Raw genomic sequence first — 26,518 nt, forward strand, 5'->3', positions numbered from 1 at the left:
CAGAGCTGTATCAGCCTCAGCTTTATTATCTTGGAAAGTTACATCAAGAAACACCTTTATGGCAGTGGTATATATCTCCTGCTGCCTCTGCAGCATGGAACACAAGTACTTACATATGAACATTGCTTGCACAAACCAATTAATGTATGTAAGCAAATAAAGAAAAGAGTGACTGTAAGGAAATCACTACCATAACAAAAATCACAGCGGTCAACAATATAATCGTTCATTTTTCTTAACAGAATTCTGTGAAACTGAATTTGCTGTGGTTTGTAACACAAGAGGTAATGACAGTGGAATTCCAATATCACATAATTTTTTTTTTTAATACAGCGAGTAAAAAATTTCGTCCTAAAGTTACTCCGAGGAACCAGAAAGATCAGGCAGACACATTCAATTTTTATATGTGTATATATATGTGTATCAGATATGCATTGTTTCCAAAAGAACTGAATGTTACATACATTCAGCACAAGCAGATGAGCTGATAATTGGGATCCAGTCAAAGGCAAATTCAAAGGCAAATACGTAAGGCAAGTAGCTGGGCTCAAATCAGACAGAAGGTTAGAAAATGGGAAAAGAGAACAAACAGGAATTTAAAGAAATGTCATTATAGATATTACAAGTGATTTTCTTGACAAATGTCTTGACTGCCATATTGTTCGGACCTGTGACTTCCTGTCTACCTTTTCAATCCTTTACTAGAATACATTTAAGTATTTTCTGGGGGGGAAAAAAAAAGAAATATTTCTGCATTTAACAAAACCTGTCATTTAGCAATAACACTTCAACAAACCTGAAGGCAACAGAACACATGCTGTTTTATTACTATGCATAAAAGTCAATGTTCTCAAAAACTGCAGTTTACATCACATAAGGCATCTTCAAAGTATGGCTCTCAAAAGAAGCAGTTTTTTAACCACAGCAACAAGTGTCTATAAATATTCATAAAAATAATTTCAATATACTCAGTTATCAGAAACAGATTAACCATGTGATGTTCAACAGAGCAGAAAAACTATCATTTATATCAATAGGTCTCTTCAATCTCTCCAATAACAATTAAACAAATTATGCAATTGCACTTTTTAGTGAAAAACTTGCAGGAATAGTCTTGCTCATTGGTATCAACGAGCATCAAAGGTTTAGTGCGTTTTTTGATTTGGTTTGGTTTTTAAAGCAAGGAAATTAGTGACCCAATCAAGTCAGTAATTTGTTCCATACCAATTATTTACCTTTTCAGTGCTTACATAAAGCACCAAGTTGACTATAATATACTGCCTGGTTTCTTCCAGCCATACCAACTTAACACAAACTTTACCCTCTGAATCTGCATAGTTTGTGGTATAGATATGACCCATGTAATCATAAAGGCCAGATGTCTTGGAAGACAGTTCCATGCTGACTGGGGCACTGAAACACCAGAAGGGCTCTCCAATTTCATCAAAAAGAGTAAGATTCATCATGTAGCAGTCCTACAAACACAAGCAGAAGAGATTATTTCTCCATGCCATGGCACAGTAAGTAGATCTGTCCCTAAATTTAGGAGAAGTATCAGGGGTTCAGAGAGTATTTTTCTGTATGAAAGCTAAAAATTCAAAATATAATTGACAGTGCTTCACTGATTACTGCAAAGCAACAAACACTTATTTAGAGGTTTCCTACAGAAATCAAGATTGCAATGTACAGACATCACAAGCTGTGCTACAGAAGGTAGCACTGCCAACCCAAATTAGACATTATTTCTAGAACAGTTTTAAGCCTTTAACATCTGTGTTTCTCAATTATTAATAACCTTACCACACAAACAAATGACAGTCCTTCCAATATGAGAAAGCAACTTAAGTAAAAAAATCAAGTTTAGAACTTGTGTGAATGCACCAATGTTTGCAGAGATACTCAGAGACCACACCAAGGAAGTGTACAGACACTATTACCCTTAACATGTCAGCTGTAAAAGGAAGCTTTACAGCACCTTTTGAATGGCTCCAAGCTTCGGTTCCCAAAAAGGTAATACTAATATACCTTTCTACCCTTCAAATAATTCCTCCTTTTACGAATTCTTGAAAATGTTTCTTTACAACATTACACAATTACATCATTTTATAATGCTAATGGCAGGAAGCCAATTCTTCAGCACTTGCAAACTGATAGTTTCACATGTCCCTTAAAGCACAGGAGTTGCGTGTCATTGTTAGTATCAGCTGTTACTTATTCTCATGAGTTCTAAATCACTAAATTAATCAAATTATCTTAATTATGTAGTATATATGCATTACTTCCAGGACTAATGCTCCAAAAGTATAAACAAACCAACATCACATATGCCACGCCAAGAAAAAAATAACTTGGAATGCTTTATTTCTCTGTACTATATAGTTGTGTTTCTGCTGCTTTAACACTGCTTTCACTATTACTTTACTACAATCAAACAATAGAGAGCAGATGGCACAAATGCAAGGCAATACGATACATACAATTTTCCTAAGCTTTTTACTGTAGACTATGCTGAAAATACAAAATTCAAATCAAACCTAATGATGATGTAATAAACTTACATGAGCTATAAAATCAGTTGAAACAAGAAAAAATTACTATTTTCTGGTCTGACAACTGGCATATATAAAAGGCCAATTATGAAAAGTAAAGCAGGGTGGTGTTGAGTGTTGGGATGTTTGGGTTCTTCCCATGTATTTCTGTCCTGATTCCAGTCAGGATAGGGTTAATTTCTGCAATAGCCAGGAAGAGGCATGGCTAGGACCCGGAGGTTATTCTCTACCACCTCACACCATTTCCAGGAAGGGGGAAGGGCACACTTCCAGGTCAGGGCAGGTTGGCACAGTTGGGTCGGGTTCCACGGTGAGCATTTCCACGGGAATCACTTGCCTCTCTCTTGTACACTATTGTTATTAATACTGTTGCTATTACTGTTCATTTTCTTATCTCATTGCTGTTTCCAGTAAATTGTTCTTATCTCAACCCGTGATGTTTAGCTTTTGTGACTCCAGTTCTCCTCTCCAGCCACTGCAAGGGAGGGGAGGAGGACAGGGGAGGGATAAAGGGGGCGTGGTTTGAAGTGTTTGCAGTGGGAACACTAAATTTGAGAATACTATTCCCAAATCATGACAATTCCTAACTATCTGTACTTCAGCAATTAATTTTTTATAAAAAATACCCAGAAGTGCAAAAAAAAAGCTTTTCAGGTTTTTTTGTTTTCTTTAGAGCATTGAGCAAAATTCAAATAAATTCAAAGTAGTGGCACATCCTGCTTCCGTGGCTGTTGTTATTTGGCCTCCACATGTTTTAACAATTTTAGAGATTCATGTTAAAAACCACACTGAATTCTACCCACAGCTTTACGCTGACATGTTCAATCTCTCACCACAAAATGAGGAGTTTAAAAAAAATCTTGTATTCTTTATTTTTTCCTAGAAACAAATATTCAGTATAACTTATGCTGTAAGCACACAGGACAGAGACTAAAACTAAAAAACTAAAAACTACAGCCACAGCTCTCTGTTTCCTCTGACAGTTAACTTCCCAAATTCTTTTGTGCTACTCATGAAAAAAAAAAAAATTCTGCCAAGCAGCTGTTAATCCCATAGAACAGTTTGGGTTGGAGGGCACCTTTAAGAATCACCTAGTTCCACCTCTACTGCTATGGGCAGGGACATCTTCCACTAGACCAGGTAGCTCCCAGACCCATCCAGCCTTGAACTCTTACAGGGATGGGGCATCCACAGCTTCTCTGGGCAATCTGATCCTGTGCCTCACCACCCTCAGTGTAAGAAAAACCAAAAAGTCTTTCTGATGTCCAATGTAGATCTATGCTCTTTCAGTTTAAAAACATTGTCCCTTGTTCTGTCACTACAGGCCTTGGTAAAAAAGTCTCCCTCAACAATATTATCAAACAATATTCCACTCCACATTTATGCAGGATTAACAGAAACAACAGTTTTATTAATTTTTAGGGTTTTTTCAAAACAAGTGCCAAAATCAAAACCAAGTGTTGAACTAGATAATTTTTCAGTAGTGCTTACATTACATTTATCAGAATTTTTGTAATGTCTCAAATATTCATGCAGTTGAAGTACATTTAAAAATAAGTGCCTTCACCACTACTGCAAAATCTAAAGAACTACTCTCAAACTTTCTTTGAAATAATGCTTTTAGGAATTTTATCCAATAGAATGAGTGAGCATTCCTCTAAAATAAAGAGTTAAACTAGCTGACCGATGCACACGACTCGAGCTAGGTGCTGACTGTGTGAATGTGGACTGTAACTTTCTGCATGTGTCCATTGGCATTTTAACATTCTCCAGCATTTCCTAACTTCCACTGCATATATGTACTAGCACAGAACTGCACAGTATTTCCCCAGGGGTTCAAGGCTTATTGCTTGCAAAAAAAAACCTCCAAACAAACAAACAAAAAAAATAAATCACCAAACCAACCAAACAAACCCACAAAAAGTACATCTGCATTACAGTTTTTTTGTCCAGCATTTCCAAGCAGGGCTGGTCAGTCACAGCACCTTGCTGAGTGGAAACCACTGGAGTCATTACATATACACAGTGGTTCTATCATGCAACCTAGACTACAGGACAGAAAGGATAAAACTGGGGGTTTTTTCAAAATTTACATATTTTTTGCAATATCTGAATGGAGGTCTTTTTCTAGTTAAAGATACCTTCTACAAACAAAAACATTGTTTTAAAAATTAGCATACTTAGGATACACAAACTTAGTTCCGTTTTGAGATAAGTGTTTCCAGAAACAAAAAATATTTCTGACCTTTACATTGCCTTTAAACACATCTGTTTCCCAGGATAAGCCAAGTGTCCCAATAAGAGGCAAGTGCTTCCTATTATCCTTTAAGCTTACAACTGTGAGCCTCAAGTATCCATTTGCAATGTCACCTGAAAATACAAACAATATATAACATTATACCAGAACAAATCAAATACACTGTAAATGTTCTCTTATTTTCTCTCCATGTCTTTATTTTCTTCTCACTCACCAATAAGGAACCCTGACATACTTCAACAGCTAGATAGAGCATATTATAGAGAAAATAAGTTGCAGTTCAGGGCTTCAATTCTGTGATCCACAGCAGAAGCAGCAGCTAAATGGTCTTTTGTATTTTTTAGTATAAAAATATGAATGGCACCTAAAGAACTTACACAAGGATGAAACATTTCATTTTCATGCCACCAGTGCCTCAATCACTGCCCACTCCCCAAAAGTAAAGCTCAACACATAACACATGAAACAAATTATGATACCTTCCCTGCCCTTTTTTTAAGATTATTTAAATCTCTCAACTCTGACTGGTAACTCAAATAACACAATGCAACAGGGTATAAGGATAACTATCAATCCTCCTTGGAAAGGATATTGCATCATTTAAATTGACATGCATATGCTTTGATTTAAATCAAGTTTTTAAATTATGGATTTGTTCATTTTTTAAACAGTTTTCCAAAGGCTCACTTTCTTTTTTTCTTTGACAGAATTATTATGATTAATGATTTTTTTTATTACTACATATAGCCATATTTCTTTGGTATCTCTTCCTCTCTTTTCAGAAGAGATCAACTGTTTTTAATTATTCTTTTTCCCTTGTTATCAGAGAAGGAAAATTAACCAGACAGTCCAATGGTTTAAATTATAACTTGGGGTACATCATAATGAACATGATCTCTGACTACAAAAAAAAGTAAAAACAAAAGCTGCAGGTTTTCAGGTACAGACACTACCAGGAATAGGAGCGTGAATATAGTAAAACCATCATGACTTTGTCCAGGAGATATTTTGTATGGTTGAAAGAATATGCAATGCTCCAGACAGTGACACCCACTGTCCTTGCAGTGAAGTCTCCAAGAACTCAGTGAGAAAAACGTAAGCAGAATTCATTTCCAGGATCCAGCTCAAAGTGCAAAAAAGATATTAACTTGATACCTACCCAAATGGTTCAATTCCAAACCTCAATATATCAAATCCAATTACTTGATTTCATTCGAGGTAAAAATATTTTAAATAAACAGTTTACTGAGTGAACACTAAAAGTTCACATTTAAAATTGAGCTTTTATACAAGAGACTTGAAAACATCGGTCAACAAGCATTTTTTCAAAGTTATCTGCAGTTCTGATTTGAATGGAAACAGCTACTTCTCTTATTCAAAAAAATTAAAATTTCAGTGGAATAAAAGCAGGTTGTAAAAAGCATACTGGTAATAAATTCACAAAGCCTAGGACATCACTACTATACCATGGCATTAATACAGCATTGCTAGATGGGTCACCTGGCTAAGGTTATAAACCTCCTACTGCAGTTACTTCTTAATTTTAGCCAGAACAGAAATAGGCAACAGATCAGGAATCTGAAGGCTAATTAGTCATGGGTTAGTTAATCCAATCTTTATATATATTTTTTTAAAATATAAAGGTCCATTGCAACCCTCATAACCAGAAAAAAGGAAAAGTCTGCCTAGAAATGAGCAAGAAGCTGAAGGCTAAGTACTAAAATCTCCTCTTCCTCACCCCAGTCAGAAGAGAAAAAGAAATTAAGGGGCAGAACAAGCTATGTTAAACATAACAAGAGAAACACAGAAGAAGCAAACTGGACAGGGCTTTCTTCAGCCTGATCTATACTTTCTTTCATTGCCCCCTTGTAATACCTACAGTCCAGGGTTTATGCATGACATATATAGCAGCAAAGTAGCAGAATAAGAAATAGGGAACAAAAATTTTCAGATAAAGGTAATACCAATAAAAAGAACATGTATCATGTAGACAAACCTCAGGGGAAAGAAGCAAACAGCCAAATAGTTCCAAGGCACTTATTTTAGCTAAAAGCCAAGGAAGTTTGTTTTGCTAACCAAGCCTTCAGTGCAAATTGCAATATGATTGGCATTTTCAGAGGAAAGGCTGTGCTTAACACTACTTCTGGTGCCAACAACCAGCCTTACCACACTGCAATGGTCATTTAAACTTGCAAATCAATCTCCAAGGTCAAGCAAAACATTTCAAATATATGATATGAAATTTTACAAACAAATCTTAACAGCTCTCTAAACAAACAAAAATCACCCCTTATATTTTGCAAGCACAACACATCAATTTACATCAACAAGAAACAACATTGAAAAGCCAAAGCTTAAACTACCATGTGGCTACAAAGCTTTTCTTAAAGGTTGAAAACCTAGAGAAATACATTTCAAGAATGTTTATTAAGAAGCTAGATTCATGGCCCATCGTATGAAAAGCCTTCATAGCTTCCTGAAAACAAGGGAAGTTTACTACATATTTTCAATTCAATTTTAAAGTATTTAGCATATTCACCCTACAGTATCTGTTAAAAAGACCATATTACCAATGCTGTTTACACGAAAGGGAGCATAAAATAAAATGCTAAAACCTAACCAAAACAAAATGACAAAACAGCTAGTTACTGCAATGCAAGTATTAATAACAGAAGAAAAAATCTGAAGCCATATATACTCCATCTGCTTGGTTTAATGAAGTGTGATATAACTTTTTATATTTAATAGTAAGAATTCTGAAAAAAGAACTGAAAATAGAGCAGAAAGATGAAGCACAACATTGATAAGCACTAACAAAAAGCAGACAAAAATAAAACTAAACTCAAACATATAAATCAGTTATTTTGCAGAATACAAATGGGTGTTCTCTGGTAACCTAGGAACGCACAGATTCCTAATGGAAACCAATAAAAAGGAAAACACCGGTATAATACCTGACAACTGTGTCATGTTGTGGAAACTGCCATTGGCATGTCACATCCATAATTTAAAATAAATCTGGAGCGGGTAGAGAATTTTAAGAAATAGCAAGACTTCTCAGTTTGCCTGAGACCTCTATGCTTCAGAGTCCACCCAGAGAATGGGACAAAGGGTATTATTAGAATGGAGCCTATAAACAAAGCACAAATCCTCAAATACAACCAGCCTGGACTAATCTGTCAGCCTACACTGTCAGCTGCATTCAGAAACACCACGTTTACCAGAAAGAGCAAAATGAACAACAAATCACAATGAAAATACGTGAAAGCAGACAGCCCTAAGTTGCCTCACGACATTTTTATAGAAAGTCAAATTATTGTAATTATTGTGCAAGCATGGGGAAGGGACTAGATGACAAATGAGTTTTTTGTCTGCAGAACCACGGCTTCAGATGTCCGATGTCCTATAAGACCAGAATCTAGTGGCTGTCACACTGCTGAAGGTCACAAAACCAAAACAATTCAGAAAACACCAGTGATCATAAAACAGATTCTGTAACATGCAAAGTGAGATGGTATCACAACTGTAGCTCATAGACATTTGCTACCATTTGCATAAACATCAGCATAATCTTTTAAGGAAGTAGATTCTAAGCAGCAAAAAAGTGAAGTGTGCCACAATACTGCTTCTTTTTGTGCAACTGTATTGCTAGGAGCATAAAATTTCAATTTGAGAAAACAAAATATGATATATGCCTCAAAAATTAAAACCAGAAACCAAAACACAAACCCCAACCACCTCGCCAATTTAGAAAACAGTTTTCTTTTGAGGGTATAAAGAGGACTCCTGTACTAAACAACATTTCAGGTAAGATTTCTTGCTATATGGATAGACTTTCACTGAAGTTTTAGCCTTTAGAAGTATTCCTTTTTTTCAAGCTTGCAGCTTTTATGGAATTTGAAAACATACATATTTCAGATTCAAGGACTACAACACTCCACACTGTGCACAAGGTTGAAATCTAAATGATAGGTTTTGGAGTGACCAAATACAAAAGGAAAAAAAAAATCAAAAACGAACCACAGGAAATTTGTTGTAACCCCGTAAACGCACTGGAGCCTGACAACATCGCCCTCTACCGTCTGCAAAACTAGCATTTTCTGAAATCCGCAGGAGGCACAGTAGTGCCGTTATCACAAAAAATACTAGGGAGCAATAGTTAACTTACAGTATTTAATTTTAATTGCTCTCTTTTGATATTTTAATCTGTATCTGCTGACAGAAAGACAGCCGTGTAGCTGTAGGAAGGACTGTGCTGAAGTTCAGTCAAAGGAGAAATCGCCCATATACACCGCAAAACCAAAGTACAATTATGAAGCTGAGCTGTACAAAAACAACACAAATGGTCCATTGTGTCTTATGAAAGGAAATGCTGAAAACCAAAAGAAGCAGCAAAGTTAAAAACAATCACTGAAATTGTTTACTACACAATGAAAGAATGTGAGAGAAATATGAACAACCTTAAACTGAATGAGATAAAAAACCTGTAAGTATTAAGAGTTCACAGTAACTTCTACAAACATATTTAAATATTTAATCTGTCAATGCACCTAAAGTATACTTGAGCAGAATTCTACAGAAACAGGCCTCCAAAACGTATGAGGACAAACTGTCTCTCCTTTATAGCATCTGAGATGAAGGAACGTCAACCTGCACCAAAAGCTGTGCCACTGCATTATTAACACAGCACTGAACCAAACGAAAACACCCTGACAATCTGCAGAACTTGTGTCTCAGGCCTGCCACCATGTCAGCCTAACAGCAGGCAGAGTTCACACAGAGCAGGCTTACTTATGATGCCACACAACACCCCATGCAGATATAAAGAAATGACAAAACAAATGGAAAGACAGCTTGCTCTTAAAAATCCATTTCAATTTCTGCCCTTAAAACAGAGACACTGGATACAAGAGGGAAAGACATAACAGGGATTATTTTAAAACCAGGTATTACTGTTCTGTCAACTATACCTTTTCTGCAGAAGAGGTTCCTGAATGTTCCACGCAGGTAGGTGCAGCTTCTACCATGCATTTCCAGATGCAGACTGTAGTCATGTAGTCCATATTCTGGGTCAATATCATCCAATACAGGTTTATTAGGTGGAGGGGCATATTGACTTTAAAAAATAATAATAATGTGATTAAGCAGGGGGAAATGACTTAATAAAAAGAGATATAATACACAGCCCTACACTTAGACTATCATCTTTAGAGAGTTCTGAAATCAAACATCTCTAGTTTATCACACTTCTTTTAAGCTACCTTCTACAGCACATAATACTTCTAATCAGCTGTTCAGCAAAGGCAGAAAATAATGGCAGTCAGCTTTAAAAGGTGCATCTGTTAAACTCCAAAATATGGATGTGTTGCCAAAAAAGAAAAAAAGCATCAGCTTAAGTACCAATCTAAAAGTCCACTAACTACAGACTTCTCTGAAATAGCAATTACTGGAATAATTTTGTCTTTGCCTAACCAAAAGAAAAACTACTGCACACAAATGACCTGAAGAGACCAAATGCCAGAGGCAACTGAGCACCTTCTACTTAGGATTCTATTTGGTACTACAGGAGATGGTGTTAAATCTTACCTTCTGTGCTAAAAAGAACCACACTAAGTTATAGTGGGCACATAAGACTACCAGCAGATACAACAGTATCTGAATAGAAAGCTGAGGGGAAAAAAAATTCCACAAATATTGTAGTAAAGCTAACAAACTCCATCCTTTTAAACAGTTTACAGTGTATAAACAGGTATTGTACTATATTATATGCTGCAGTACACACATATATACAAATACCTCATTAGAAATCCAGCTAACTTCCCAATAGGACTGAAAGATAAATGCAGGCACCTTACCAGTTTATCAGAATTTTTTTCTCCCCTGTTACACAGCTAAAGATTACTTTCCTACTTCCTAAAATGTCTCCCTCTTTTCTATGTCTTTCAGATCGGAAGAGGGAATAGAAAGACTGCTTGTGAAAAGGGAGAAAGTATTGGCAGTGTATTTCTAACCTTCTCAATACAGCAAGTACTAGCACACTTGTAAAACTAAATTATCTCCTCAGCAGCATAACAATTGCAACATTTTAGTATGAAAATGCTTCTACAGTCTTGTATATAGTTACTGTAACTTGTTTATATTAAACAAGAATAGTTAAATACTGCCTAAATATAAACCTCTTACCAGCAGCCAATTTTAACTGTAAAACTCAAAAGCTTTATTCAAAAGGTTATCTTTATTAACCACAAAGGAGAAACCAAACTTACACAGTAGCAGAACCCAGAATGCTTCTCTCAAGAAGTTGATGATAATGAAGACTCACCATAACAAAAGCAATTTCATTTTTCTCCTGAAAAGTTAATTAAAGTAGATGTATTTTCATCTGGAAACGCTTTTTTTCCCTTTCTGAGCATTAAAGTCTTTCTGAGCATTAAAATTCATAGATAAATGCTGCTGCTTATTACTCTGTCCTTTATTGCAATAATGTTAATAACGGCTTGCTTTAACACTTGGACTCCAACAACTGCTAGTGTCTTTTCACAAGAGCATAGAATACATGTTAAAGATTACAGCATTTGTATATTTGGGAAGAAGAGAGGGAAACTAGCTATATTAGGGCAAAAGTTATGAAAGAAAACCATGAATTGTACTCCTCTAGCCTCTACTTACCACTCTAAAATGGATACCTAAACAGAATTAAACAGGACTTAACCCCAGCTACTGAATAGCTAAGCATCAAGTTTATTTTCATATGTAAGGAATTATTTGCAAAGAGGGCTAACATCACTAAGGAATACAGAACTATTCAACAGAAATGGTAAATTTCAAAGTAAAACCTCAGGTGTCTTCACCAGATTACATACTCCTGGGAAAATGCTAAGACATAACTCTCTATTGGCCTAACATAGCTCAAAGAAAACATCAGAGCTCAATGTGAGAGCTAAATACAGACAAAGGTATCTATTTACTCCAAGAATACAGAATGCTAGGATTTCAGCTCTTTTTTTTTTTAAATGCATTTTTTAAGTCCTACATTTGCAAACACATAAGTCAATTGTAAAACTATCCACAGCCAGCAGTCTATCACTGTCCTGAAATGTGGGCAACTATTATTTTTATCTCTGGTAACCAGAGATATTTTTATTTCTGGGTTACCAGAAAATGACATCCTCTGTTTGAACTTTTGGGTTCTTAACTACTCCTGTAGTTTCGTAGTGCAAAATTACAGCTCTAAAAGATATAACAATAGAGATTTATCAATCACAGTCTCTCACTCTTTCTCTATCCAAATATCAGAAGGCCCACACAACCTGTCCTTGGTTGCCAAAACTACCAGCATCAACAGCTTCTGCTATGCAGCTGAGCTATGCGTAAAATGCCAAGACGTGTGGCATTTGCAATTCCTACACCCATCTACAGTCAACTGCCTACACAGAGAATAAGAACTGCTGTTCAGAAAAGCTCCTACAGTGAGGCACTTGATGCTTAACAACTGTGTGGAACTTGGTTATGATTGAACCATTTCCAAGTGCTGAAAGAGTTATCTTTCCAAGCTTGGGAGGGGGCAGTGCACTAGCAAGACTATAGGGCCAACAACCTAGTAAACTTCTGAAGACACAAAAGAAATTGTTGTTCATTTATTGGAGCTCTTCACAGATTAAGACAACCTGTAATAGGCTTATGCAGGTCAGCCAGTCTCAATTTTTTTAGGAAATGGACTTTCACTCTTATCTTTAAGAAATATTCCTTCCGTGGTTTTAAATGCCTCTGGTGATTGTGCACATTTGAGGTAGCACAATTCCAGCTGGAAATTAGACACAGCTTTGAGCAACTGCTCACAGGCTCCCTGAGGGAAGTTTCTTGCCAGTGTCAAGTAACATAGATCTACATCAGTAATATGGCTGAGGGAGGAAGAAAGGGCTGCCACCTCTGAAATCAGACCAAGAGCAGAACCCCTGAGATAGGCTTTCACAGCACCTAGCCCAATGTAACTTCAGACAGTCACCAAGGTCCCAGAGTATTCTCTGCAGAGATACAGATTCCTTTCGTGTACAAGTCTACTTCATATGTTGTGCACTGCTCTCTGAAGACATTCATCTCTACACACAGCCTACAGAGACTAACTGCTTAAATTAGACCCTTAATACCAAGAATTTAATACCCCCAAAAGGGCATGATTTACAGCATTCCTACTGCTGGCACAGGATACGGCTACCTGTTGATGTAGATTAAAGCTAAGTTGCCTTGTGGGGACTCATCACTTTGAGTGATGTGGACAGGGCATGGCATGAATCAGGGGAAGAAGCACATCCCTCCTCAAACTATTCTATTTAAAATAACTCCAGGATATCAAACTTTGGCATGTGAAGACTGCAACATAAATAAAACTGAATACGGTGTCTAATAATGTATGATACCTCTAATGATGACTAGAGGTGGATTTTTTTTAAAAGTACAGACGGCTCTTTAGAATACAATAAATCATCAACTAGCTGTCCCTACCTGCATTTTGTTGTTACTAGGTTAGACAAGATCTTCCAAAATCCAAAGGAAAAAAAAAAAAAAAGATTAAAAAACCCTCGAAATGTCCCCAAATCCCAAACTACAAGGCAAAAAAATATGTTCCTTCAAGTCATAATAAAATACTGAAACAAAATGTAATGTTATCTTACCTTCCAAATTCCTATTAAGAGCCCTGGATTCACACTGAAGAGCTGAACAAGGCCATCAGCACCAACTGCTACACTGCTTTCAGTCAGGTTAGCAAGATGGTATTCGGCAATTAAGGAAAGTCGTCGAGGTCTTTGAACAGAACATATGTAGCAAAAAGGTTATGTCTCCTTATTTATGTTACAGTTCAGCCCAATTTCATTTTTAACTCTGAAATCTGACCAACAGCATGCAATGGAAATAGTTTCAGCATGCACAGTCATAAACTATATGTTTGAACGACTACTTTGTATTAGCAGGATCTCAATCCCCAACAAGAAAAGAAACAAAAACACCATAAGAAGTTCTACTATACTCTTAAAAATGAAGAAAAACTTATGTGCTTGCCCAGTTTTTCAAAATACCCACAGAATTACTTCACCATTTGTTTTTAATACTATGATGGTACTAAATGGAATCACTGAAGTTTTGTCAGTATGAAGCAAGCTGCTAATGCAAATTCTTCCTCCACAGAAGCAAAATCCAAAGGACAGGATCAAACTGTACATATAATAAATTAAAAGCTTCTGTTAGAGCAAGCTTTTCTTTTTAAGCAATTTTTTCTACCTGTAATTAAAGATATTTTACATATCTTTATATGTCTTCATTTCATATAAAATCCATAACACCCTCTTACTAAAGTTCAGACTTCACAGATATTGTTATTAACTAATAACGCACTAAAAAAAAAAAGACCAGAAAGCAGAGTCTGTGTTACCTATTCAGAATGGAGAGAGAAGTCTTTCTAAAACCCTCTGCAGACTTGGGCTCTTATTATATTCAAAACAGTTCCTAGATTTACCAATAGAATCACTGTAGTATCACCTACCACACACTGCTGGGAAGACAGCAACCAAGAGCAATTTCATCACATTACTTTAAACTGTAATATTTGCAGCAGTGACAGGACATCACAGAATCACAGACAGAATGTTAAGGTGTTGGAATGGTCCTTAAAGATCATTTAGTCCCAAGCCCTCTGCCATGGGCAAGGACACCTCCCACTAGACCAGGTCACTCAAGGCCTTATTCAGCCTGGCTTTGAACACTGCCAGGGTTGGGGCATCCAACCCTGAGCAATCTCTTCCAGTGTCTCACCACCCTCACAGTAAAGAATTTCTTCCTAATCAACATCAACACTTCCCATCTCTAAGTCAATCAGGCTCATATCAATACAGGAACATTCCCGAAGTCCCTGCAACAGCTCCTTATAGTCTTAACACTGACATTCTGATATTGGTGAAACCATTATATTTATGTATATTCACGAGCTCCAAAAACTTATTCTGTGAAATAAATACACCAACTCCCTGCAAGTTTTCTTTTACTATTTTCTACCTATGAATCATCATATTGGTAAATCAACTATATTTCCCACATAATTTGACTGCAAGACTTGTTCAGCTGCCTTTATACAAAAGGTTTCTCTTGATTTATTTATTTCTTAAGCAAATACTTTGCTTCTGCTTGAGGAACCAGGTTTTTTTTGTAGGTGAACAATTCTCTCTTTTCAGAACTCATATGGCTAAGAGCTTTGTGTAAGAAGCATGTAGCTGATGCTGCACATACAATACACACAGACCCAAACATGTGCAAAACTCCTTGACAGCAAGTAAATATCTCAAATAGACACTTTTCATTTAAATATCTTTTCTCAGAATATAATTTCAGAAAAGCATTGTACAGCTTAAGCTACAAAATAACAGATAAGATGTGGACTGTTTTTTTAAATGCATGTACTTAGATTGTACTCACAGTTACACATCAAATTCCCTAAATTCACATACCTATCACATGGAAAATAAATGTTAACAACATGTATTACCTGACTGTAGCCATATAAATATTGACGAACTGTTCCAAGCTAAATGTCTCACACTAAATTCTCCTAGATTTATATGTTTCTTTCACACCCATTTGTATCTATGCCTTAGATCCAGCTTTCCAAGGCAGGAGCTATCAGTCTGTATATCACATGCCAGTAGCTACATTAACCTATGAATTAATGTCATAGCTTGTTAGATTATACTATTTCTTGTTAAAAAGCTCTACTAATGAAAAGAAGAACATAGGCTTTGGAAGAAATGCTACAGACAGGCTTTCTAACAAAGAACTAACTTGTTGAGCCAAATCGATGTCAGATAGCTCCTACAAATATGTTATCAATCAGTTACACCAAACAACACCTCAAAAATCCTATGTTAAAACTCACCCATTCTTGTTGGGAGGCATGTTTTGGTCAAGAAGCAATGGTGTAACTCCAAATAGTTTTAGGGTTGACACGACGTCTAAGCACGGCCACTTTGTACTATACCAAAGTATGGTAACAGATGTGTGCTTAAATGACAGGTTTGCCTTCTCCATCACATGTTCTTTTCCATTTTTGTCCTTTAGAACAATTATCCAACTCAAGCCAGAGAGTCTGTTATTTAGGAATTGAGAGGGGAGAGGGACATTAAAAAAAAAAAATAAAAAAAAAAAAAAAAAAAAAAAAATCGCAAAACTTAAACTAAGCTTTCAAGAGAATTTTCAAATTTCTACTAGTTGCTACTTATGTTTCTCAGGCTCAGTCACTTATAGGCTATCATATCTTCTCATTATGGTACTCATGTTATAACTCTATTTCCATACCCCCTCTCTAGCATTTCCAAAGCCATTAATATTCTGTACACTGTTCTTGAGGAAACCACTTCTGTGACAAGGAATTGCTTACTTCATAGCTACTTTGTTTTTACACGGAAGACCTGTATAAGGATCTAGAGGTTTAGCAAGTCGCATTACTCTAGTTTTGACAGCAGCTGTTTGTTTCAAGATGTATTCTTTCTTCCAGTACCCAGGTTTTTTATCATGTAGAGCAGCACAGCCCAAGGGAACAGCTTCTGTTTGTTCAGACTTCATTTTCCAAATTGTCCTTTTTGGCTGCAAACAACTGGAATAGATTTTCAGCCAAATTCCACTGAAAATAAAAATAGAGTAAAGAGGAAAACCACATATATTTCAAGAATAGTCAATTTTTTGTACTCACATTTCAGCTATGCTTGAGCATAATGTTAGCAGAAAAATATGAAGTCCCAGATTATCAGCAAACTACATTCGATCTAAATCTAAGTTTCTAGAAGAGCAGTAACTGGAGCCTCCTAGCAGTAACTGGAGTTAAGAAAATACAAGGGCATGGTTGCACATTTTTCCCCATTTTGACCTTCCAAAAGCCCACATAAGGTCAGTTTCCGTGGTGCAAACATGAAGGCTCAGGAATCCAAGGATGCTAGATGTCAGCATTTCTCATGGGCTTACTAGGCTATCTAAAAGACTGTGGAATCCCAGAACACATTTCTTGTTCTAGATTATACATACCAAATGAAATCCAATTAAAACTTTCTGCTCTACCATGGGGGGGGGAAAGAAAAAGTTATTCAGTTAAGTCTTACAATACTTCAATCAGGTTGATAAACATCTCAATTACATACACAGAAAATGTTTGACTAGTGCTCTAGAAAGTAGACTAATTGGATATTGAGAACTTCCCACTGTTTTATATCTCTCAATAGCACACCAGAGCATGTGGTTTTTAAAAAGCCTTCCTTCCCCTTATGCTGCTACTTCCTTCACAGATAGTCACTGAGCAGATTTAAAAATAAAAAAAAAATGATAACACAAACAACAACAAAACCAGCAGATCTGAGATAAAGCTATCATAAGGAAACTATGAAAAGGTAAGTCTTGTCTGTTTTCCTGAAAATATGGGATCCAGGACAAAGCTCAGACTCAGCAAGTGAAGTGAGAACTGATAAGGGTTAAGCAGTTACTTTTGAAAATTCCTCCCCAAAACAATGCATCCTCCTCACACAAAATTAGCTAGTGGAAAAAGTGGTTTAACAACTCTTACTCAACAAAGATAACCTGTACCCCTCAAGTTTCTCACACAACTGAAAGTGCGGTGGAGGAGGACAGTTAGAATCACCTGTGTTTGGTGGTACCAGTGTCACTTCAATCCCTTCTGCATTCTCTTTGGAAAACCTGACAGAAGACATGACCTTCTGAAGACAAAGAAACACGTGACAGGAATAATGGCTTCAGCTCTTCCATGTAAGGAAAACTATGAGGCCACATTTCCGCCCCTCACATCCCAGTATCTCTAGAACAGTTTATGGAATATTGAGTACAAGAAGTTACAAGAATTTAAACAACAATCTGTGACTAAAGGTTTCCAATAAGTTTTCTAATTCTGAAGTACTAGACACACAGTTTACATAACTGCACTAAAGAAAATTAATAGCAAGAGAAACAAATTCTCAAGAGACATTTTCTACCATTTATCAGCAAGATTACCTTTACCAGCCCTCACTTATCCCCAGGCATGGTTTGTAATGCATTTTCCCTCTCCTTGAAGCATTAAAGCATTCAAGGACTGAATCCATCCCACACTGCCTCCTACTCATCAAAACCATTCTCAATTCATCAGCTAAGAATAAGCCTCTACATTCTGAGAGTCAGGCTCTGGTTATTGATGCAAACATACTAAGGAATTTTGAAAAAACTTTCCAGCCTGCTGCTGTACAGATATATACAGAATGCTCCACTGTCATTTTTTGAGACAAAGCTGTTTAAAACACAGACCAATGAGCTTCCATGACTGGTAAAGGTGGGTTCACAGTCAACATGACCATCTGACTTTCGCTTCTACAAAATCGGGGCAGGGGAACATAAAGAACAATTCCACAAGTAAAACAAAGATTTAAGATACTTCTATTTTAAGACCAGAAAAAGCAACCAGGTTATTACATAGTATAAAACATTTCCAATAGAGGGAGAAAATTTTTATTTAATTCCAAAGCAGTTTAGAATTGTGGGGTAATGAAAACAGAGGAGAGATGTCCTTCCCATATCATCATCAGGGGAAACTGAGCTGTGTATCATCTCACTGGCCTTAACCAGTTTAAATAGCCCAGTAAGATATCCTTATAACACCCTCCTGTTAACTAGAAACCCCTTTCCAAGAGAGACATCCTTTCTTTCACGGGGAGAGATACTCCACATCTGACTGCATGATGCTGAAAAGATAGAGCTTAGTAGTAGGCATTTCCTGCATTTTGAAGGTTCAGGCTCAGGCAATATAGGTGACAGAAGACAGATTTGTCACCAATACCTAGCAGACTTGTCCTCACTCGCAGCTACATGTTGCTTCTTCCTTTTCCAAATAAGTGTTGTGCAAGCAGATGAGAAATCAGTTCAAGAGGCTCTAAAATTCAGTTAGGGCAGGGAGAAAAAGAAGGACTTGGAATTACAAGTGTTTAGGAAAGTATCACTGCCCCTTCATTCTCAACTTCTGAAGAAGTCAGGGCAGATAAATCAAAAAGGTATCCAACCGGGAAGTACAGGTTTGCCTCTTTCACAGCAGAATACATGCACTTTTTGCCTCAAAATGTGAACTTAATCTCAAGGCCTCTTATTGGATGTTACTACAAGCCAAACAAAGCTCTTACTGCTAATTCAAACACCAGAATCAGACACAGTTTGTCATCAATTATCACCTGACCACAAGAGCAAAAAGATTCTTCCCCCATGCTCTGGCTTCTCACTTCTTCTTACGCATGCACAATCTGCAGGTGATGAAAATCCGCAGGCTTTCAGACAGACCATCTATGTGAGCTTCCCACAAGGCATGACAAGAAGGCTGGAAAAACAACATATGGGGCAAGGAGAGTGCTGAAAGGGGGCTCAGAAACATTTCCTTGTCTTGAACAGTTATACTGGAAGTCATCAATGCCAAGGAACTGTTCAAGCGCAGACATAATTTGAAGAGCCCAAAGACAAAGCACTGCATTAGGCAGCACAGACACATCATAATGAAAAACTGATGGTCCTGTTGCACAAAGGACAGCACCCTGTACATCCAGGACAGAAGAAAAAACCTAAAATAGATACTCTGCCTAAAACACAAGATCAGATTTGCCAGAGAAATATGCAGGGACTTCAATTAAAACTTCTGGTAATTCAGAACAAGATCTGAGGTCTGAAGAAGGTTCATGAAAATCTAGCAGGAAAATGACCTGGTCCCACTGAACCAGTCAATCTCCTAGATAAAGGAAGTAGCTCTTCCCCAAATCCCATTTGTGCACATACAGTAATCTCTGTCGAGATCAGAAAATGGAAACAGACATTGTTGAGATGGAGACAGATGAATCATCCTTCCCTGTAGAGACACAATGATTTTATCCTATCTTGCTATCTTGAAGTGGAAAACACATACTAAGATACATAATTTGTCAACTATGCAATTTTTATCCACACTTACCTGCTGACAGCTTCAAAACATAAATCTGGATTACAGTCTTCCCTTTAGATTAATCAGTTCTAAAGGTGTCAATGCCAATGTAAACCAATTCACTGCACAAGTTTCAGCAAATAAGGGAGAAATGGATTCATACCAGACACAGCAACTTCCTATACAGGAAGACATTTTCTCACTCAAACAACACTAATGCAGCAGAATCCTAGGAAAAAAAGGATACCCAGACATCCCAATTATCATGTACCAACTCAGGTCTCTCCTCTCTATCCTTTCACAATATTATCATGATACTGGTAGGAGCCATTTGTGAACTCTGTATAAGCAATCGCTTACAAAAAATGTGTTGGTATTTATGTTCGTCTCTTTGTTTTCATGTAGAAGTCACCAAAATTTGACAGAAAGAGCAACAGATAAAACCTACTAGTGGATCATTTGATTAAATCAATCCCTTTGCAAAAACCTGATGAAAGACCTAATAAGTAGGACTTTAAAATTATGAAAGCCACTGGCTACACATCACTAAGGACTGCCCAATTCAAAAAGCTTGTGCAGGTGCATGTGAATACAAATAAATACATGCAAATTTTACAACAAAACAAATGCAAATAGCAACATTTCAAAGCACTGTATTTAGTTTTCACTTCATAACTCCCATTAAACAACAGGGCTTGCACAGCTAGAATTCCATATAATACATTGTACTGCAGGCTATGAAGTATATTTGCAGCAGAGTAATTGCTCATAGGTTCATGCATCAGTGCTCTGGCATCAGAGAAACTAAATTAAAAAGACTCAGAACTCAGGTAACTCAACAGCTGCCTGACTGAGACCAGCACCTATACCCTCCCTCTTCCTTACTTGTCATTAGCCAGATCATAGAAGAGTTTATTCACACAACCGACAGACAACAGGGACACAGCATCCAAATAAGAAAATATCTTCAGCAGCATTTCTGATGGCATGCTGGAAAACAGGAGAAAGAAGAACACTGTTAGGTTTGCCTGCAAATTCCAAAAATTACGCAGGCAAAGAATTTTAAATTCAAACCAGAGCAAAACAAAAGAGGTGGAAACTATCAGCTTGTAAACACACAAATCAAAAATCACCTGAAGAGTTAACCCAGAGTTTGGGTTCTGATTTCACTCTCTTATATATGGCATTTGCGTAAAACAATTCATCACAACTTTTTGAAGTGGCACAAGAACAATTACATGAAAAGTTATTGGTTTGCATTTTCACTAACTTTATTAACTTTAACCCCGTTTGACATGACACTACCTCATTCAATCTCAGTTTCTTACTGCTTGTACCGCGATTTTAACATTTAGTCCATAACCACCAGTATTTGCCAAAGCTGTAGATATCTCTCCTCCTGACTGTGGCATCAGCTCTCAGGATGCAACAGGACAGAAATGTCCTAGTCAAACAGTAAGATCATGCTCTACTTCATCATAATCTTCAAACAGCATGTGCTCAGAGCTCTCATGCAGTCTTCACCAGAAAAACATGAACTTTCACATAAGAGCCAAGTGGCATCTTGAGATCATTAAGGTTTCTGTGCATCTGGAAGGCTGCCTGAAATGCAAGTGGCAGTCTAAGCATGATAAGCTCAAGATACCCTGGAGATAAGCCACCATGATTTTATCATTAACAGACAGAAACCTCATACCCTTCAAGTAGCACCTCATAACTGCCCAGAATTTAAAATACATGCATTTTATACTCTAATTTTTTGGAGCATAGAGTATGGTCACATCAAAATCACCACTGAAAATACAAGGTGCTGTGAAAGTCAGTGCCCCAGCTGTGCCTCATCCTTTTACTACTGTGTCATTTACAACAGTTGTTGATTTATAATACTTTATTCCAAAAGTACAGGGCTGTCAAGGGTAGCACGATAATGCCAATACTCCAATGTTTGTATTAAACCTCAGAATCTTAGCTGTAATAACATTGAGGCAATGTGCCAAAACTTGCAACATGCCAAACTTTGCACGGTTATTATGCAAAATAACCCATTAACTGAAAGCCCAAAGTAGTGCATTTTTTCCAGAAAGAATTTAGAAGTGATCCCTTAAAAATATGCAAATTAAATAAAATAATACACTTGATCGAGAATTCTCAACAGCAGTTTTCACAACCATATTATTCTTTCTTTGAAGGAAGCTGAAAGGAATTTTTTTCCTTTTTTCTCTCATCTTTCACACCAGACTAACAGCAAAAGGTATTGAACTGGCCATCCAATGCAAAACAGAGAAATCTTACACAGGAAGCTACCAAATGAATAAAACAAGGAAAATTAATTAATCTTTCAGGTAAAATATTCTTAGATGGGGTTCTTTGTAAAAATGTAACTAATTTTCAAAAAGAAAATTCAGGATTATATTGAAAGTGCTCTTTCGTTGTTAAACAGGAAGGGAAACATTTACCTTTCAGCAAATATGTAACAGTCCCTTATTCCTCCCCCCTCATCCCACTCCACTATCCTCAGCCTCTCTATACAAAATAAAAACCAAGAATCAAGAGAAAAATACACAGTTTAATTCCAAATTGGCTTTTATTGAAGTAATAAAACAACAGTTTTTATTCTCAAAGAACAACACTGCCCATGACATGCAAAGGAGTTGCTGAAGGCTTCACATGACTTGGAAAAGCTACATATTTCATATGAACTTAGAAAAGGAGGCAAAGGACAGTCATGACAGTAAATATTAGAAGGTGAATACAGGATCACGAAGCAGGCCAGGAAAGCAAATCTTTTCAACTCAGAACATTTGACATAGAAATCCAAAATTATGTTCATAACATAATTACTGTAAGCAGTCAAAAGACGGCTCAGAGTCTGCAAAGGGTCTTCTGCTCTTACTCCTAAACTAAAGACATACTCACCTCTCAATGCACACCCTTGGTTTCCGTTTTAGAGCAGGCGTCAAATACAGACTTTTAATTCCAGCATTTACAGTTTCAGAACATTCCCCAGGCCTGGCAGCAAATGTCCTTAGCCTATTTCTAAGAAAGAAAAGCCATTAGGAGTCATATCTTCAAAAAATGAAGAAATATGCATATTGCACACACCTAGACACAACATTTCAGTCAAGGAAGGATTCAGGGAATACATCACATGGCAACTCATAATATCTGCTCACGGATTTGAACAATTATCACCATGTTAAAATACCTGACACCAGGAAGATGTCAGATTTAAACTCACAGCTGTCTCTCCTGTGATTAATCTCTCACAGCAGTCAGAAGGGAGTAGTGTCACTCGACCAAACCAGTTTGAATCCAGTACAGATTTAATAGGGTTATACAGCTGCATCACTGTGGTCACCACAACCAAGCCCCACAGAGGTCTCTGCAGTGAGTCAAACTCACTGATTAATCTTCTGTTTTGCAACATTACTCCAGAGACATTTTTGAGCCATCCAACTTTGCTAAGCTATTAAAAGATACCAAATAAAACAATGCCTTGAACCTTTCTCGAAAACTTCTGAGGTTCAAAATTATTTCCTTGAACATACGACAGAATCATATTTGAAACAAAGTTACAGTCTCATTTCAGACTTTCTCCTGCTAAAGTATTCACAAATCTGAGAGATAAGTGGTAGTTCAACAGGCAAGAAGGGTATCAATGTTTTTACAGTTCGTTAGCACATCACAATTTGGATAGAAATTACTTTCTTTTATTCAAGAAAGCAAATATGCATAATTTTTCCATAAGTAAATTCTTAAAATCCAACTGGCCACATATTTTTCCAAGTTTTCTGATAGCAAGGACTTTGTAAGCTGTAATTATAAATACTACCATTAAACCACATAGAAACATTGAGATTGAAACTCAATCAAATCCTTGCACTTCATACCCACTAATGCCACCAAGCAGGCATAGCTCCTCATTCACTGCATTTGTAATGTTTTAAATCCCCAGATGACTTTACACCATGTTGTCAAACAAGCTCTGGGTTTCTAGGCAACCAATCGATATTGGGGGAAAAAATTTTGAAGTATATGGGTACCATGTACATTTAACACATGTTGTTCCTGATTTAGGATTGGTTTATGCTCTACACTGTCAGTTACTAGGAAGAAATAAGCAGGTAACAAATATGACCTGGAGGTCAAGCAAATGTTTTACCCATGTATCAGGATCAAGAAGCACACTTAGATGATAAGGCACTAACAAACTTCATTTTTAAAGAACCATTAAAGGGATTTAGGGACAAAAGTCATGTTCAACAGCAGCAGAGCTATCACTTCTGTATGTTCCAGGACAGCATAGCCAAAGTTATTCTGCCCTGAATCCATGCTGAAACCATGGAGATAACTAGTTTAGGTATACTCTACAGAGACATAACTTCATAAACTCCAGGTACAGGAGTAATTTAGATAAGAAGCTGGGTCCTGGATTTTAAAATACACTTTATCTTCTACAAGCATAACCTGTATTCAATCCTTCCCGCTCATTTTAACCACTCCTTGCATCCCTCTCTTCTTCACCACAGGAAGGAATATCTGAGGTAAGAGAAATGTTGCCTACACATGCCTTGAAAACTTCAATGTAATATATACCCCTTTTGTAAGTTTCAATTAAAAAAAAAGTGCTGAACTTTCGCATCTCCCAAAACAAAAATACTCTTAAGGTGTGAACAACAGCAAATCCAATCCATAAACTATTTTTCAAGTACTGCGCGTGCTTAGATTTTAAATTAGTATTGACAAAATACTTTTACACCACATTGACAAAGCTTGGGCAGATAAGCACAAGCCAATGACAGCTGTTATGTCTCCTCTTCAGAGGCCTCAAGAACAGCCGAGATGCTCTTACTCAGAGGCACAATAACTTCAACTGCTTTTTCATTAGCTTTCAACTTGTCAGACTCAGTTTTGTACCAGTATTTTCACTTTCATACCCTATAGTACTTGCAATGTGAATTGGTTTTTTGATGGTCAGCAAACAAGTCTCTTTCAAGTAATGTATTTCAAATAATGTATATTAAAAGTACTGAAAGAAACGTGTCTCCTGTTCCAAATTTTAAAGCATATCTGGGGATAAACAGAAATTACAGTAATGCTTTGAATTTTTTTTTCATCTAACAAATCCAGAGTCTTTTTACAAGGTGGATATTATCCCACTCCATTTACAGATTAAAAAGAAAAAAAAATGGGGAATAAAACTGCGCACATAACCACAGCTCTTGCCGTGACAATTTCAGAGCTAGAAACCAGAGCCGTGGGACAGGTGTGAGGGGCTTCTCAGAGGAGTAATGGGTGTTGAGGGAAAAACAACAAACCACTCTGGCCAGGCAAGGTGAAGGAGGCCAAGCAGGCAGCCCTGGGCTGGCAGAGCCCCGCTCGACGCGCCCCTCGTTACCTGCCCCGGCCCGTCGCCATGGCCGCCGAGCCGCCCCAAAATGTCGGCTGCGCGCCGCCAGCAGGGAGGGAGGGAGGGAGGGAGGGAGGGAGGGAGGGATGGTAGGAGGGGCGCTGTCTCCTCCCACGGGACGCCGCGGGGCGAGCCGGCGCTAGCCCGAAGAAGGCGGAGCCCGGGAGCGCGGCCTCGGGAGGGGCGGAAAGCTTTAAAGCCCGAGGCAGGCGCAGCGCCTGCTGCTATGTCGCCGCCCCCCCTCACGCCTCTTGGTGAGCTCCGTGCCAGTTCCGGGAAGCCGGAGCGCGGTGTTCTCCGCGCTCGGAATCACAGAATCAATCGATTCCAACCTATGACCAAACACCACCATGTCAGCTAGACCATGGCACTAAGTGCAACATCCAGTCTTTTCTTGAAGACTTGCAGGGACGGTGACTCCACCGCCTCCCTGGGTAGCCCATTTCAATGTCTAATCATCCTTTCTGTGAAGAAATTCTTCCTGATGTCCAACCTAAAGGTCCACTTGCACAGCTGGAGATTATGTCCTCTTGTCCTATCACTGGTTGCCTGTGGAGGAAGAGGCCAACCCCACCTGGCTACAACCTCCTGTCAGGTAGTTGTGGAGAGCGATAAGGTTCCCCCTGAGCCTCCTCCAGACTAAACTGCCCAGCTCCCTCAGCCTCTCCTCATAGAGCATGTGCTCCAGACCCTTCACCAGCTCTGTTGCCCTTCTCTGGACACACTCCAGCACCTCAGTGTCCTTCCTGAACTGGGGGGCCCAGAACTGGACACAGTAACTCGACGTGAGCCTCATCGGTGCCAACTACAGAGGGGGAAAATCATTTCCCTAGTCCTGCTGGTTGCACTATTTCTGATTCAAGCCAGGATGGTATTGGCTTTTTTCACCACATGGCACACTGTTGGCTCTTTTCAGTCGCCTGACTTGCAACCCCAAATCATTTTCCGCTGGGACGCTTTCCAGCCACCCTTCCCTCAGCCTCCAGCCCTGCCTAGGGTTGTTGTGGCCCGGGCACTTGTTGTAGGACACGGCACTTGGTCTTGTTGAACGACATAACTTTGGTCTCTTCCGGTCTCCATTCGTGCAAACGTCAACTGCAGCGCTTTTACACACCTGTGTGTGCCAGACCAAGAAAAACATACATGAAAAGAACGCTCCGAGCAGCCTCCCCGAGCCCCCTTAAGCGAGACGGGGGCTGCCCCCACGAACGCGGTTGTGCTGTGGCTGCGGCGGCGCTGGGCATGGCGGGCGCTGTAGTGACCTCGCTGGGAGCCGCTCCCGGCGGCGGGCGGGAGAGGGAGCCCGCCCAAACTACCGCTCCCAGGGC

At 38.1% G+C, this 26,518-nt stretch overlaps 1 protein-coding gene across 7 annotated transcripts; it reads right to left on the bottom strand.

The window, feature by feature from the left end:
• Positions 1–26,440, bottom strand: FBXO15 (F-box protein 15). Of its 7 annotated transcripts, none has more exons than XM_051812745.1 (10): positions 26,334–26,440; positions 22,697–22,816; positions 20,666–20,770; positions 16,229–16,471; positions 15,728–15,937; positions 13,479–13,608; positions 11,073–11,155; positions 9,777–9,922; positions 4,795–4,919; positions 1–1,475 (listed from the first exon to the last, which is right to left on the bottom strand). In XM_051812745.1, exons 1-10 carry the CDS (start codon positions 26,432–26,434, stop codon positions 1,206–1,208), a joined length of 1,533 nt encoding a protein of 510 aa, XP_051668705.1. In that variant the 5' UTR covers positions 26,435–26,440; the 3' UTR covers positions 1–1,205. The 7 variants fall into 7 exon arrangements, with proteins under 7 accessions (XP_051668705.1, XP_051668710.1, XP_051668709.1 ...); XM_051812750.1 differs by having other exon boundaries at positions 26,305–26,428; XM_051812749.1 differs by lacking the exon at positions 26,334–26,440 and adding an exon at positions 25,765–26,252.
• Positions 26,441–26,518: the final 78 nt, after the last annotated feature.

Source organism: Manacus candei, unplaced genomic scaffold (assembly GCF_025592945.1).
Source record: "Manacus candei isolate 608988 ecotype Guabito, Panama unplaced genomic scaffold, ASM2559294v1 h1tg000088l, whole genome shotgun sequence".
Classification (NCBI taxonomy): domain Eukaryota; kingdom Metazoa; phylum Chordata; class Aves; order Passeriformes; family Pipridae; genus Manacus; species Manacus candei.

Coding starts and splice junctions, on each gene's coding strand:
- FBXO15 (XM_051812745.1), bottom strand. CDS start 26,434: ATGCCCAGCGCCGCCGCAGCCACAGCACAACCGCGTTCGTGGGGGCAG. Junction 16,472..20,665: donor TATGATCTGGCTAATGACAA/GTAAGGAAGAGG, acceptor TTTTATTTTCAG/TGGAATTTGGCTGAAAATCT. Junction 4,920..9,776: donor GAACCTCTTCTGCAGAAAAG/GTATAGTTGACA, acceptor TTGTATTTTCAG/GTGACATTGCAAATGGATAC.